We start from the raw sequence: 15,845 nt of genomic DNA, 5'->3' as shown, positions 1-15,845 counted from the left end.
GATTTGCACGGAAGTTTGTATCCCTTTTTTTTTTAATTTTTTCTCTGAAAACTGATTTGCATCGAACTTAGTTGAATTTGTGTCTTCCACGTTTGTTCTTTTACATTTTATCTCCTTTTTTTCTAATAAAATTTTCTAAAAAAATGAAATATAATTATCTGACAAATTTACCGTTAGGGTTTTTATATGTATTTTTTCTGTCAGTTCTGTGAAACCTTGAGATATCAAACTCTTTTGGCTTATTAAACCCTAAATTTCAAAAATCTAAAATATTTGTCAAGTCTCTGCTTCATCACCATGCTCTCTCGTCTTCTACCCAAACCCTCACATTTCTCTCGCCTAACCCTAATCTCCCCAAAGTTCCATCCCTTCCCCCAACCCCAAAATCCTCTTTTCGCTACTTTCACTCCAAGGTTCTTCTCCAATGACGATGGTAAGGGTCCCTCCCAATCAGATGTTTGGAGGCTTTCTCAGGAAACCGATGGAAAGTTTGACCCTTTATTCGGCGAGAGCTCCGGGGACATTTCCGGGATTGCAGAAGTTGAGTCCAGCGAGGCCGATTCCGACTGGTTGAAGGGGAAAGGAGGCGAGGAGTGGAGTACATCTCAGGAGTACAAGCTGTGGAGCTTGGGAGAGGAGGAGAAGAGTGACTTGTTCAATATCGGAGAGGGTGTACAGACTGTTACTGCCATTAACAGTGAGACAAGTAGAGATGATATTGACAAGGCTGAACAGGCTAAGAGGCTTGAGAAAGAGGAGCGGGAGCTTACTGCTGTTCTCAAAGGCTAGTTCTTTTTCCTAAATTCTGGATCATTGATATGCTTAAGAGTAGGAAGGTGTATAGCTTAGTGGAACAACTTGTACTGTACTAAATCCTTTTGGGTTGATTTGGGCACCGACCAATTGTATGTTTCGTTGTTGGGAGGTCTGCAAGTTCATTAAAATATTGGTGTGTCTATTGTTGTGCTTTTGATTTTGGGAACTACACTACTTATTGATTATTGGGAGGAGTTAAAATGATCAGGTATCTTGTTAGGTTTAGCTGCAAGCACTCTACATGGGATAAGATTATTTCTTCGGCTTTCTCGAACTTTTATAGTTCAAATAGTACTTTGTTTTGAATGCAGTTGAATGCAGTTGCTGATTCATTTATCAGCTAGGTGACTCTTTAGGTGTTAGACTGATTCAGTATGGTAACTGCAGGTCGGAATCGTACCTTTGGTGACTTTATTGGTGCATCTGGAATCACAGATGGAATGCTTGACACTTTGATTTCATTGAAGGATTTTCAAGGGATAAAGGGATTGCCCCCTCTATCAGAGCTTGAAGACATTCGTTATGAGAAAAATACCAGAAAATCCTCGAGAGCTGAAATAGAGCGCCAGAAACAGGAGGAAGTTGCCAAAGCAAGAGTGAGAACAGTAGACGACAAGGGGAGAGCTTATGGAACAGGAAGAAGGAAATGTAGTGTAGCACGTGTCTGGATTCATCCTGGTAATGGTAAATTCACAATTAATGATGAACAATTTGACGCCTATTTTCCAATGCTTGATCATCGTGCTGCTCTCCTCCGACCTTTCTCTGAGACAAAAACAATGGACCTTTGGGACATCGCCTGTACTGTTCAAGGAGGCGGCACCACAGGTAAGCCTAAGTTTGTTGCTACGCACTTTATTTTGATTTATATGTTGACTTTTTTCCTTGACATCGACTTGTTTGAGATCCAATTCAACTGCTGTTTCCCTCCGTTATCCTTGAACTTGCAATTCTATAGCTTTATATGCTAGAAAACCACTAATTTGCCTCGCTACTTACTACCCGCACTGCCAAGCTCTCATGGAAACCAAATTTCTGCCCAGTTCCGTATGTTAGTCAAGCTTTTCTTCCCCTGCTCTCATGAAGTCAAATGAATGCGAGTGTCCTTTTCTTCCTAGGTTGTTAGGGTGAATTAATTGTGGTTAGATTTTCATTTCACATCAAGTAATTAAACTGAAACAGAGCAGAGGAAAAGATAAGAAAATCGGAGCCAACATCTCGACAGAATTAAATACGAATTGATTGTAATTTCTAAAGATTGTTTCGTGCTTTTTGATGCTGGCTCTTCTTCCTATATTGTAGTTGAGTACAAAAATACTCTGTGTGCAAATTGTTACTCCCAACAGTAACTCCTTTTTAAAGAACAATGTTTAATATGTTCGGTATGTTAATTCTTTGCATAAACGTTTTTGTTTGTGTTAAATATGGAAAATTAAAAAGGTGTTTTTTTCCAGGTCAAGTTCGAGCAATTCAATTAGGAGTGAGCAGAGCCTTGCAAAATTGGGAACCGGACTTGCGTCCTGCTCTCAAAGAATGTAAATATTTCTCTTCCCCTTTGTCCGCTCGTTATTTCTGGCTTATAAGGGGAAACAGATCTTAACCTGGCAATATCTATCTGCCCCTTCCTTGCTAACCCAGCAACTTGTTTGTGTTTCCAGCTGGTTTCTTGACAAGGGACTCGCGTGTGGTGGAAAGGAAAAAACCCGGAAAAGCAAAAGCAAGGAAGAGCTTCCAGTGGGTCAAGCGTTGATCAGGTACTCCGAGCTTGGCTTTCTGCGCAGTTTTGTTTGGAACTTAAAAGTATGGTTTACTGCAATAACTTATTGAGATCCACTCGTATGGCATTTCAAGTGTAGCTTGTGATAGACGATGAGTGGTAGAAGAATTTTGTAGATTTTGTGGTGTGAGAAAACATCCGGAGCTATTCGATTTGTTTCTGATCCTTCCTTGCTTCCAGTCGACATTTTGTACTAGACTTTGACTGGATTTATTTGCGAACTCAGGTAATATTTGAGTTGTCTTATGAAGTGAGCCGTTGTTTTCTTTGCAGCCAAAGCATCGTGGAGACACGAGTTGAATTTCAGAGAGTTCGTTTAAAATTGAGACGGCTTCTGAAATAAGAGGACTACGGAAGGCAACGATACAAGTTCATTGTCCACGTAAAGTTCAATTCTGATAGACATTGAGACATCAAATCTGAAATACAAGACATGCACTGCATAAACTCCCCAACATTGAAGTATATGCATCCCGATCCCCCATGTCATGGAAGCTCCACATGTTGCAGAACAAACTGTGAGCTTCCCCGGCATGACCCAATTTACTCAATGTCCTCACAAGATATGCATATATCGACTTCGTCATGTACTTCTTCGACATCCCCACCACCTCATCAAACCTACCCAGCTGCCCTTCTGCAACCAAAAGATTCAAAACCACACTCTACGTAAATTCATTAGGCCGGCAATTGTTCTGTACCATTTTCAAGAACACAATGATGGCCTTGTCAACCATCTTGCTCCGAGCAAGAGCCTGAATCATAGTATTATACAGCATCATATTCGGAGAGCAACCCTTGTTCACAATCTCCTGAAACAACCCGAGACACTCATCGCCCTTACCCAATTTCCCAACCATTCTGATCATAATCGTGTACGTGGCTCGCAATGCTTCTTCTTCATATCATCAAACACCTTGCGTGCATCCTCAACCTGCCAAATTTCTGCTGCAAATCAGAAAATCAGAAACCCACAAAAACCCACATCGAAATCGAACATGTGAGCGCAACCACAATGTCACATTGCATTCAATTCAATCAAAATTCAAACCTTTTCGTCTTTCGCCAACGCATCCAGAAGCATGTTGTAGGCAAAAATGTCGAGCTTGTTACCCCGCCGACGCATGTCGATGTAAGTATCGAAAGCTTTGCCGGAATCGCGAGAGCGCAGGAAGGCCTGAAGCAAGCACTTGTAAGTGTAGCTGTTCATGTTGAGATTCCATTTCTTCACCAACCCAATAGAGGTTTCCAAGTCTTCGGTGCTGCCGAACAGGCCGATGAGGATGTTGACGGTGGAGATGTTGCCACGTATGCTGGAGCGGTCCATGTCGCGGAGGATCGACCGGACTAGGTCGAACCGGGCGGGGGAGGTGGACTTGGAGAGAGGATGAGGAGGATTCGGTTGCAGGTGAAGGCGTCGTGGTGGAAATTAGGGGAGAGCGAGGGGCAAAATCGGAAGAATCTGCCGGAGAGGTCGGGGGGCAGGTTACCGATTTCAGGATTTCGGTGGCTTCGGACGGGGTGATGTGGAGGGAGAGGGAGGTGAGGTAGCCAGAGAGGTCCGAGAAGGGGTCTGATAACATGGCGGAAGGGGATTGGCGGCCGAGGAGGATTTGGGTGGCTTTGCAGACGAGGTCGCGCCGCGGGAGAGCGTAGCCACGGATGTCGGTGGGGAGGGGCGGCGGCGGGGTTACCTCGGCCGAGAGGGAAAGGCCGGTTGGGGAGGTTGAGGTTATTTTGGCGGTGTACTTTGTGGCATAGTGGCGGCACGTGGTGGTTGAGGGCGTGGGTTTAGTGAGGCGGAGGAGTCTCAGGTGGTGGCGGTAGCGGTGGTGGTTAGTGTTTGTTTGGTATTCGAATGTTACCGTTAGAAAGAGCAGTGGACTGGTTTGCACTGGTTAAACTGTGTTTTGTTAATAAGCAAACGACGTCGTACACAGAGTGCTTTTGCGCACTCCACATTAGTGTTTTCATCAAGTTGTAGCGCAGATTCCTCTAATATTGGTATGGTGAAAAATCACTTTATTTATTTATTTATTTATTTATCAGCACTTTATTGTTATAATAGGGATAAATAAGAGAGAAATAACTTTTGTTAGAAATAGAAATTAAACGGATGCAGGCAAAAAGAGGAGGAATATTGATATTATTACTTTCACTCTTGATCTTGTGTGTTGTTATGAGGTTACAAACATCTCTCTCTATATATAAACGTTTTGATCCAACAAAACTTTACATGCAAAAAGAAAAAACTTCTCTCCCTAAGACTAAATTTCACAACATTTATCTCTATCTTAGGACCTAGGTCTACCGTAAATTCTATGAGTTATCTAATTCTTTCCGATCATAAACACCAAAGAAAAAGTCCAAATTAAATAACTCATAAAAAAATATAACGTGTTCACTTATTTGAAATAAAAGCGACGAGAAGCTTGATTTATGTGTCATGAAAAAAGAAAAAAATAAAAAACCGCACATCCCTTGAAATTAAAAAAAAAAACCGCACATCCCTTGAAAAAAACGACGAGAAGTTTTGTTCTTGTTGTTAGGTTGCTTTTTGGAGGGTGCAGAACCCCCTGTACACCAAAACAGCTTAGAAAAGAAATAATATTTGCCAAAACAAATCCTGGTATATGTAATTTGGATCAAATTAATCCTTTCAAAATTTTATTTCGACAATTGCCAACGGCGAATAGCTCGGAACCCAGCAGAAGGCATCCTCTCAAAAGCAAGGGCTACGGGTGTTTCCTGGACGATGAGGAGTATAGCAGTTAGCATGTTAGTAACAAAATTAAATAATTTACATGAAAATTTCCTATATTTTTGTATCAGACAATGAGGAGAAAACGAAGGAAAGGAGAAACAACTTTTGAATGGACAAAAATACGAACCGGTGTATCAGCTTGATAACGGAACTCTCCTCCGACATATTTGGATGGTGGCTCCTCATAGCACTCTCGGTAGGCCAGAGAGAAGAGGTTCTGCAATGGATACAATCTCCTGATGATCAACCCCAGATGCTTAGAGAGTTCTCCAATCTCTGCCCGCACTTTTTTGAGCTGTATAAAAATTAAGTGAACTGAAATAAGAACGACGGAACAATTACAGAAATTGACAACAAATCGCCATGTATGAATACCCAAATTACAAATCATCTCAGTACCAAAGTAGTACCTTAAAAGTCTTTTTTTGAGCGAACAACAAGAGAGAGAGAGAGAGAGAGAGAGAGAGAGAGGTTGTTGAAATAAAACAGTAAAAAGAGATGTAGGGCTGGTTTGGTATTGTTGTGCTTTGAAAAAAAAAATTGTTTCCACTGTGCTGTGAAATAAAGCAACAAAGTGTTTTTTTGTAAAAGTGATTTTGAAAAAAAAAAAAAAAAAAAAAAAAAAAAGAACAGTATGATAGTGTTTGGTAAACTTTTATGTAAAATAGCAATGACTATGTGAAATGACCAAAAGGGGTATAATACTAGATGTGCTATTAATTTAATTTTCCCAACAAATAAAGATGAATTACTAAATATACTTTATTTTTAAGAGAAAAATATTTATAAACTTTATCTTAAATATTAATTAGTATGACAAACTATTTCAATTGAAATATATTAAACTAAATAGCTAGGATTCATTAGTACAATATTGTTAATGTACTTGAAAGTAGACCTGGCAATTTCTGACACGACCCGATAACCCGACACGACACGACACGAAATTAACAAGTGTTTGGGTCGACACGATAACGAATCGGGTCGTTATCGGGTAACCCGATAAGCACCTGTTAAGATAACGGGTTGGTTCGAGTATACACGTGGGTAACACGATACACGATAAGCAGAATATTATTTTTATAATTTTATAACCCTAAAAAAATACTGTAATAATTATATACATTAATTTTACAATTTTATACCCCTAAAAATTATAATAAATATATATACATATATATATATATATATTAAATTAACTATAAAATTTATAATAATTATAATAATTATATATACTATAATAATTATACCCCCAAAATATTAAGTCTATCTATAATAATTATATATATATATATATATTAAATTTTATAAAAACTATAATAATTATTAATTAATAATTTAATATGCATGATGCATTGCATGATTTTGCATCCATTGAAATTTGACGTGATTTGTTTCCATTCAAATTTCAATAATCAATTTCTTGTCATTGCCAACTTGCCGTCCTTTTTGAAAAAAAAAATGGAGGGAAAATGAAAATGTTAAGAAAAGTTGAAAATAAAACAAAAAAGTGAGGGAATTAGGGAAAGATGTTGGAGGGAAAAGTGAAAATGATAAGACAAAGTTGAAAAGGCAACACACAAGAGAGGGAAAAATGAAAATTAATAGAAGTGATGCGAAATTTTTTTTTTTTTTAAGTTATTAACTTTTTATCACACACATGATTGTCATGACATATCTCACTATTTTTATAATGACACACGTGACACGTGATGTATGTACTATTCCGTGTACCAGTCAATTATAATTTATACGTACAAAATAAATAGATTTAAATCTACTTAATAAATATATATATATATATAGTTATACACACACACACACACACACGGAACTTGATTGATGGCTACGAATTCTCCAAAACTAATTTCAACGATCCCAACCGTCAAACTTGTTTGTATATGCTTTGAGATCACATCAGCAAAAAATCATAAAAAATAAACATTCAGAGATCAAGTAACGGGACAAAGCTTTTCAACGGTTATAAACGAAAAATCACGATTTAACGGTTATTTTAACTCCGATTTTGATGATTTTTTATAACTACACTCCTTGACCCTATATGAATACAATGAATGAATTCGATCTTAAATTTAAAATATTTACACAAGTGGATACCACAAAATCTTATGTTATACTTAATGAAAGTATAAATAAACTCTAAGTGTTAGTCAATCTATCGTTTTACGAATTCTCCAAAACTAATTTCAACGATCCAAATCGTCAAAATTGTTTGTATATGCTTGGAGATCACATCAAAAAAAAATCACAAAAAAAAAACATTCAGAGATCAAGTAACGAGACAAAGCTTTTCAACGGTTATAAACGAAAAATCACGATTTAACGGTTATTTTAACTCCGATTTTGATGATTTTTATAACTACACTCCTTGACCCTATATGAATACAATGAATGAATTCGATCTTCAATTTAAAATATTTACACAAGTGGATACCACAAAATCTTATGTTATACTTAATGAAAGTATAAATAAACTCTAAGTGTTAGTCAATCTATCGTTTTACGAATTCTCCAAAACTAATTTCAACGATCCAAACCGTAAAAATTGTTTGTATATGCTTGGAGATCACATCAGCAAAAAATCACAAAAAAAAAACATTCAGAGATCAAGTAACGGGACAAAGCTTTTCAACGGTTATAAACGAAAAATCACGATTTAACGGTTATTTTAACTCCGATTTTGATGATTTTTTATAACTACACTCCTTGACCCTATATGAATACAATGAACGAATTCGATCTTCAATTTAAAATATTTACACAAGTGAATACCACAAAATCTTATGTTATACTTAATAAAAGTATAAATAAACTCTAAGTGTTAGCCAATCTATTGTTTTACGAATTCTCCAAAACTAATTTCAACGATCCAAACCGTCAAAATTGTTTGTATATGTTTGGAGATCACATCAGCAAAAAAATCACAAAAAAAAAACATTCAAAGATCAAGTAACGGGACAAAGCTTTTCAACGGTTATAAACGAAAAATCATGATTTAACGGTTATTTTAACTCCGATTTTGATGGTTTTTTATAACTACACTCCTTGATCCTATATGAATACAATGAATGAATTCGATCTTCAATTTAAAATATTTACACAAGTGGATACTACAAAATCTTATGTTATACTTAATGAAAGTATAAATAAACTCTAAGTGTTAGTCAATCTATCGTTTTACGAATTCTCCAAAACTAATTTCAACGATCCAAACCGTCAAAATTGTTTGTATATGCTTGGAGATCACATCAGCAAAAAATCACAAAAAAAAAACATTCAGAGATCAAGTAACGGGACAAAGATTTTCAGCGGTTATAAACGAAAAATCACGATTTAACGGTTATTTTAACTCCGATTTTGATAATTTTTTTATAACTACACTCCTTGACCCTATATGAATACAATGAATGAATTCGATCTTCAATTTAAAATATTTACACAAGTGAATACCACAAAATCTTATGTTATACTTAACAAAAGTATAAATAAACTCTAAGTGTTAGTCAATCTATCATTTTACGAATTCTCCAAAACTAATTTCAACGATCCAAACCGTCAAAATTGTTTGTATATGCTTGGAGATCACATCAGCAAAAAATCACAAAAAAAAAAACATTCAGAGATCAAGTAACGGGACAAAGCTTTTCAACGGTTATAAACGAAAAATCACGATTTAACGGCTATTTTAACTCCGATTTTGATGATTTTTTATAACTACACTCCTTGACCCTATATGAATACAATGAATGAATTCGATCTTCAATTTAAAATATTTACACAAGTGGATACCACAAAATCTTATGTTATACTTAATGAAAGTATAAATAAACTCTAAATGTTAGTCAATCTATCGTTTTACGAATTCTCCAAAACTAATTTCAATGATCCAAACCGTCAAAATTGTTTGTATATGCTTGGAGATCACATCAGCAAAAAATCACAAAAAAAAAAAAACATTCAGAGATCAAGTAACGGGACAAAGCTTTTCAACGGTTATAAACGAAAAATCACGATTTAACGGTTATTTTAACTCCGATTTTGATGATTTTTTATAACTACACTCCTTGACCCTATATGAATACAATGAATGAATTCGATCTTCAATTTAAAATATTTACACAAGTGAATACCACAAAATCTTATGTTATACTTAATAAAAGTATAAATAAACTCTAAGTGTTAGCCAATCTATCGTTTTACGAATTCTCCAAAACTAATTTCAACGATCCAAACCGTCAAAATTGTTTGTATATGTTTGGAGATCACATCAGCAAAAAAATCACAAAAAAAAAACATTCAAAGATCAAGTAACGGGACAAAGCTTTTCAACGGTTATAAACGAAAAATCATGATTTAACGGTTATTTTAACTCCGATTTTGATGGTTTTTTATAACTACAATCCTTGATCCTATATGAATACAATGAATGAATTCGATCTTCAATTTAAAATATTTACACAAGTGGATACTACAAAATCTTATGTTATACTTAATGAAAGTATAAATAAACTCTAAGTGTTAGTCAATCTATCGTTTTATGAATTCTCCAAAACTAATTTCAACGATCCAAACCGTCAAAATTGTTTGTATATGCTTGGAGATCACATCAGCAAAAAATCACAAAAAAAAAAACATTCAGAGATCAAGTAACGGGACAAAGATTTTCAACGGTTATAAACGAAAAATCACGATTTAACGGTTATTTTAACTCCGATTTTGATAATTTTTTTATAACTACACTCCTTGACCCTATATGAATACAATGAATGAATTCGATCTTCAATTTAAAATATTTACACAAGTGAATACCACAAAATCTTATGTTATACTTAACAAAAGTATAAATAAACTCTAAGTGTTAGTCAATCTATCATTTTACGAATTCTCCAAAACTAATTTCAACGATCCAAACCGTCAAAATTGTTTGTATATGCTTGGAGATCACATCAGCAAAAAATCACAAAAAAAAAACATTCAGAGATCAAGTAACGGGACAAAGATTTTCAACGGTTATAAACGAAAAATCACGATTTAACGGTTATTTTAACTCCGATTTTGATAATTTTTTTATAACTACACTCCTTGACCCTATATGAATACAATGAATGAATTCGATCTTCAATGTAAAATATTTACACAAGTGAATACCACAAAATCTTATGTTATACTTAACAAAAGTATAAATAAACTCTAAGTGTTAGTCAATCTATCATTTTACGAATTCTCCAAAACTAATTTCAACGATCCAAACCGTCAAAATTGTTTGTATATGCTTGGAGATCACATCAGCAAAAAATCACAAAAAAAAACATTCAGAGATCAAGTAACGGGACAAAGCTTTTCAACGGTTATAAACGAAAAATCACGATTTAACGGCTATTTTAACTCCGATTTTGATGATTTTTTATAACTACACTCCTTGACCCTATATGAATACAATGAATGAATTCGATCTTCAATTTAAAATATTTACACAAGTGGATACCACAAAATCTTATGTTATACTTAATGAAAGTATAAATAAACTCTAAATGTTAGTCAATCTATCGTTTTACGAATTCTCCAAAACTAATTTCAATGATCCAAACCGTCAAAATTGTTTGTATATGCTTGGAGATCACATCAGCAAAAAATCACAAAAAAAAAAACATTCAGAGATCAAGTAACGGGACAAAGCTTTTCAACGGTTATAAACGAAAAATCACGATTTAACGGTTATTTTAACTCCGATTTTGATGATTTTTTATAACTACACTCCTTGACCCTATATGAATACAATGAATGAATTCGATCTTCAATTTAAAATATTTACACAAGTGAATACCACAAAATCTTATGTTATACTTAATAAAAGTATAAATAAACTGTGTTAGTCAATCTATCGTTTTACGAATTCTCCAAAACTAATTTCAACGATCCAAACCGTCAAAATTGTTTGTATATGCTTGGAGATCACATCAGCAAAAAATCACAAAAAAAAAAACATTCAGAGATCAAGTAACGGGACAAAGCTTTTCAACGGTTATAAACGAAAAATCATGATTTAGCGGTTATTTTAACTCCGATTTTGATGATTTTTTATAACTACACTCCTTGACCCTATATGAATACAATGAATGAATTCTATCTTCAATTTAAAATATTTACACAAGTGGATACTACAAAATCTTATGTTATACTTAATGAAAGTATAAATAAACTCTAAGTGTTAGTCAATCTATCGTTTTACGAATTCTCCAAAACTAATTTCAACGATCCAAACTGTCAAAATTGTTTGTATATGCTTGGAGATCACATTAGAAAAAAATCACAAAAAAAAAACATTCAGAGATCAAGTAACGGGACAAAGCTTTTCAACGGTTATAAACGAAAAATTACGATTTAACGGTTATTTTAACTCCGATTTTGATGATTTTTTATAACTACACTCCTTGACCCTATATGAATACAATGAATGAATTCGATCTTCAATTTAAAATATTTACACAAGTGAATACCACAAATCTTATGTTATACTTAATAAAAGTATAAATAAACTCTAAGTGTTAGTCAATCTATCGTTTTACGAATTCTCCAAAACTAATTTCAACGATCCAAACCGTCAAAATTGTTTGTATATGCTTGGAGATCACATCAGCAAAAAATCACAAAAAAAAAACATTCAGAGATCAAGTAACGGGACAAAGCTTTTCAACGGTTATAAACGAAAAATTACGATTTAAAGGTTATTTTAACTCCGATTTTGATGATTTTTTATAACTACACTCCTTGACCCTATATGAATATAATGAATGAATTTGATCTTCAATTTAAAATATTTACACAAGTGGATACCACAAAATCTTATGTTATACTTAATGAAAGTATAAATAAACTCTAGTGTTTGTCAATCTATCGTTTTACGAATTCTCCAAAACTAATTTCAACGATCCAAATCGTCAAAATTGTTTGTATACGCTTGGAGATTTTGTAAATGGAGGTGTAAACTTTTGAGAAAGACTTACAATCTTAAAAACAAAAACTCTTTATCCTTGCACATTTAATATTTGTAATAGATTAGTAGTGTATGTATTATTTTTTTTATTAGGCTTTTATTTTCGATTGTAGATATAGTACTTGAACGAGAATTGTTTTAATGTTTTGAAGTAATATTTATGTGGCAATGTGTGGTATGTGCAAATTTAAAAAAAAAATATTTTTTTCTTAACGGGTCATAACGGGTCGGGTCACTTTACCAGTTGGGTAAAGTGACACGACCTGTTAAGGACCTGTTAAGATAACGGGTGTGACACGACACGACCCGTTAAGATAACAGGTGTTACACGAAAACAACACGAACACGATAGACACGACCCGTTTGCCAGGCCTACTTGAAAGTAATCTAATTAGATGCATTCATCAAACTTTCCGTTATTCTATTTCTTAATGCCTTTATCTCATGTGAAAGTAGTCTCATGTGATCCTTCAACTAGATTTGAAAAAAAAAAAAATATGAACAATTAGATCAAAATCTAAAGATTGTAATGCATAAAAGGATTTTAACCTTGACCGTTGATCACCAATGGCCCAAAAATTGAACAGCTCATAGTTCCTCAAACTATTACCGTTTTGCAGCTGGGACCCTGCTAGGTGAGGGATCCATCTGCCAGCCACTTCAATAAATCATTCGCCCATTGCTTTTAAGAAAAAAAAGGTAGGGCCCCAAAAATTTGGGTCAGCCAAATACAAACCCAAATTTGGGTTTAGCTTGGGTCAAAAGCCAAACTTTTTAGGTTTAAGTCCAACCATTAGATATTACCTAGTACTAGAGTTTAATGATATTCAACTTTACATATAAGAAAGGTCTTTAAGTTCGATTTTCACTAAAGGCAAATTTGAACCATATTATTGTTAGTCTGTTGTAAGGCTTAACCCAATCTAGATAATATTTTTTTGTTCAAAAAAAAAAAACAAAAAAGTCCCACAATTAGATTGCATTTTTATTTTGTTTAAACTCAAATATTTAGGTTTGGATCTTACCCTCCAGTTGGTCTTAAACAAATCCTCAAAGATAGTAGAGGGATCTCCATTGGCGATACTCTGAAAAGGATAGACAGAGCTCGAATTCCTGTGTTGGAATGACACAAAGTGCTCTCTTGATCCCCTAATGCCTTAGTTCAAGTACTTATAAGGGTAATGCCACAAAGTCCCACTTGCCATGATCACAATGAAATTTCTAACACTATCCGTCCACAAGCAGCCACGCACTTGACCTAGTGTCCTTATCGTATCTATGGGATCTATAGGAACACTCAAAAATATAGATAGTTATAAGTTCAGAATGATTATTTACTCGACAATTTGAACTAATTTCTGGATAGATACATAAATCATCTGGAATGGGTGCTTTTATGGCCCTTCCTAATTCCTGCTAGCACCATATAACTTCGTAATGCCAATTAACCCTATAAAAATTACAACAACACCAGCTCCATTTTTGTGATCTTAAAAATAAGCGAGACAAAAACAAAATCGAAAACAACGACAAAACATATGCACAAATGTGGTATCACTGAAATACAAAATGGACCTTCTCCAATCCTCTGAAGCAACAACAATGGTAACAATTACTAAGGAAATGCAATAATTAATCTCTGACAGTTTAAACCTTAGATTGTTATAAATAAAGATAAACAAATCTTCACAGCTAATCATAACTCTAACTAATAAAAGCTAATTAAACCAAACTTATTTTCTAAAAGCTAATTACCAAGGAAATGCAAATGTTGTTGGGAAATAATCTTGCATATAACAATAAACTAGCTACATACACAAACAGAAAGACGTAAATGCATACCCAATCAACTAACATGAAATCATCATCACTCGCAACCTGAGGATTGAATGCCCTCTGCCCAGTGATGAGTTCAAGAAGCAGGACTCTGTATCCATCAACATCAGTTTTCTCGGAAGACACTCCAGTTGAAAAGTGCTCCGGTGCCATATGACCAAATGTGCCACATACATGTGTTGTAACATATGCATCCTTGTTGTCCAAGAGTTTAGCCAACCCAAAGTCTCCAACAACAGCTTCGAATTCCTCATCCAACAATATGTTTGCAGCTTTCACATCACGGTGAATAATTTTTGGATCACAGTGATCATGTAAATAAGCAAGACCTCTTGCAGATCCCAATGCAATGCGTTGTCTTATTGGCCAATCAAGTGCAGGTTGTCCTTCTGGACGATCTACAATAATATATCCACATACTTATGAGAGGAGAATTTCAAATTACAAGCAACAGGTAATGTGGTCAAACACATATCATACCACCCGTCCTACCCAAAAAAGGATCTTCTTGTCATCCTTTTCAAATTAAACAGAAATAAAATCAGCATCGAGAAGGTGACTTAAAATTGAAGGAAAAAAAACATTAAAAAAAATCAGTGTTGATACTCCAAGCCAAATTGGTCAGGTTTTTAAATTCATTATATCAATGTGATCGGAAAAAATTTTAACGTCGTGAAAACAAAAAGATTCATCAACGCAGCAAACAATTTAGATGAGTACCTCTTAAACAAGATGCCAAACTTCCATTAGCCATATAAGGATATACATGCAGCCTTTCTGTTGATGTCATGCAAAAACCATGCAGACAAATCAGATTGCGGTGGTGGACACCCATGCTAATCATTTCAACTTCTGTTTGGAACTGTAGTTCCCCGTCTTGGGTTCTCTCCTCTGTAAGTCTTTTTACAGCAACCAGAGTTCCATCAACTAAGCATCCTTTATAAACCTTACCAAATCCACCTCTACCAATAATATTTTTGTTGCTAAAGGTATCCGTCGCAACTTGTAGCTCGCGCAAAGAAAACCTTTTGAGCTGTCGTAAATGAACTTGTCGATCCTCCTGAGCTGCAAAGACAGTAGATGAGTGAAACCTGCATCCCATACAACAACTACAACACCTACTTGATCAAGCTATATTACCCTCTCCTCCCTCTTTCTGAGATGAAAGTGTATCCCCTGTCAGATTCTTATTTTTGTCCCTAAAGGTAAAGAAAAAGAGTAAAGTTGCTTCAACAAACCTGATGGGAGTAAAAAGTGAAAAAGATCCATTAACTGGAATATCCCCTGTCAGATTGTTATTTGAAAGATCCCTGCATTCCATGGCAAAACTATATGTTATTTGCATTCTCTGATGGCAGAGAAATTAGTAACTTTTCACTCTCTCCTCCCTCTTACTGAGATGAAAGTGTATGAAACTCACGGGACTTGCAATGATTGGATGTTCCCTTCTTGTGAATCTTGAAACTCACGGGACTTCCAATGGAACAATTAAAAACAGCAGATTAGCATATCGAATAAAAAAGAAAGACGATAGATTTTATCTAAAAAAAAGGATGGGGGTTCATACAGGAAACGCGGTTTTGCAAGGTTGTCAAGTAAAGATCCAAGCTTACCAAGTCTAACAAACCCCCAAGCTC

At 34.9% G+C, this 15,845-nt stretch overlaps 4 protein-coding genes across 5 annotated transcripts in view; 1 reads left to right on the top strand and 3 right to left on the bottom strand.

Annotated features, from left to right (window-relative positions):
• LOC125468220 (BRASSINOSTEROID INSENSITIVE 1-associated receptor kinase 1-like) overlaps window positions 1-15,845 on the bottom strand; it is a 102,389-nt gene that overhangs the window by 53,657 nt on the left and 32,887 nt on the right. The gene's annotated exons all lie outside the window — the stretch shown is intronic.
• On the top strand, window positions 40-3,023 carry LOC103952591 (30S ribosomal protein S9, mitochondrial-like). Of its 2 annotated transcripts, XR_007258056.1 has the most exons (5): window positions 40-784; window positions 1,204-1,644; window positions 2,271-2,351; window positions 2,475-2,616; window positions 2,867-3,023. XR_007258056.1 is itself a non-coding variant. In XM_009364224.3 (4 exons), the coding sequence occupies exons 1-4, from the start codon at window positions 298-300 to the stop codon at window positions 2,564-2,566; spliced, it is 1,101 nt and encodes a 366-aa protein (XP_009362499.2). In that variant the 5' UTR covers window positions 40-297; the 3' UTR covers window positions 2,567-2,843. The 2 variants fall into 2 exon arrangements, 1 of the variants encoding a protein (XP_009362499.2); XM_009364224.3 differs by lacking the exon at window positions 2,867-3,023 and having other exon boundaries at window positions 2,475-2,843.
• On the bottom strand, window positions 3,475-4,067 carry LOC125476757 (pentatricopeptide repeat-containing protein At1g51965, mitochondrial-like). The gene is made up of 2 exons (XM_048583269.1): window positions 3,645-4,067; window positions 3,475-3,538 (listed from the first exon to the last, which is right to left on the bottom strand). The coding sequence occupies exons 1-2, from the start codon at window positions 3,918-3,920 to the stop codon at window positions 3,494-3,496; spliced, it is 321 nt and encodes a 106-aa protein (XP_048439226.1). The 5' UTR covers window positions 3,921-4,067; the 3' UTR covers window positions 3,475-3,493.
• LOC103939461 (BRASSINOSTEROID INSENSITIVE 1-associated receptor kinase 1-like) overlaps window positions 14,013-15,845 on the bottom strand; it is a 34,755-nt gene continuing 32,922 nt past the window's right edge. Inside the window, exon 11 of the mRNA XM_048583255.1 lies at window positions 14,013-14,606. Within this exon, the coding sequence (XP_048439212.1) occupies window positions 14,113-14,606 (494 nt within the window). The 3' untranslated portion in view covers window positions 14,013-14,112. The remainder of the gene's footprint in view (window positions 14,607-15,845) is intronic.

Source organism: the organism of the source record quoted next, unplaced genomic scaffold (assembly GCF_019419815.1).
Source record: "Pyrus x bretschneideri cultivar Hongxiangsu unplaced genomic scaffold, Pyrus_bretschneideri_v1 Contig2, whole genome shotgun sequence".
Classification (NCBI taxonomy): Eukaryota; Viridiplantae; Streptophyta; class Magnoliopsida; order Rosales; family Rosaceae; genus Pyrus; species Pyrus x bretschneideri.
Note: the sequence above shows the minus strand (reverse complement) of the source record. Positions and strands in the feature narration are given on the sequence as shown.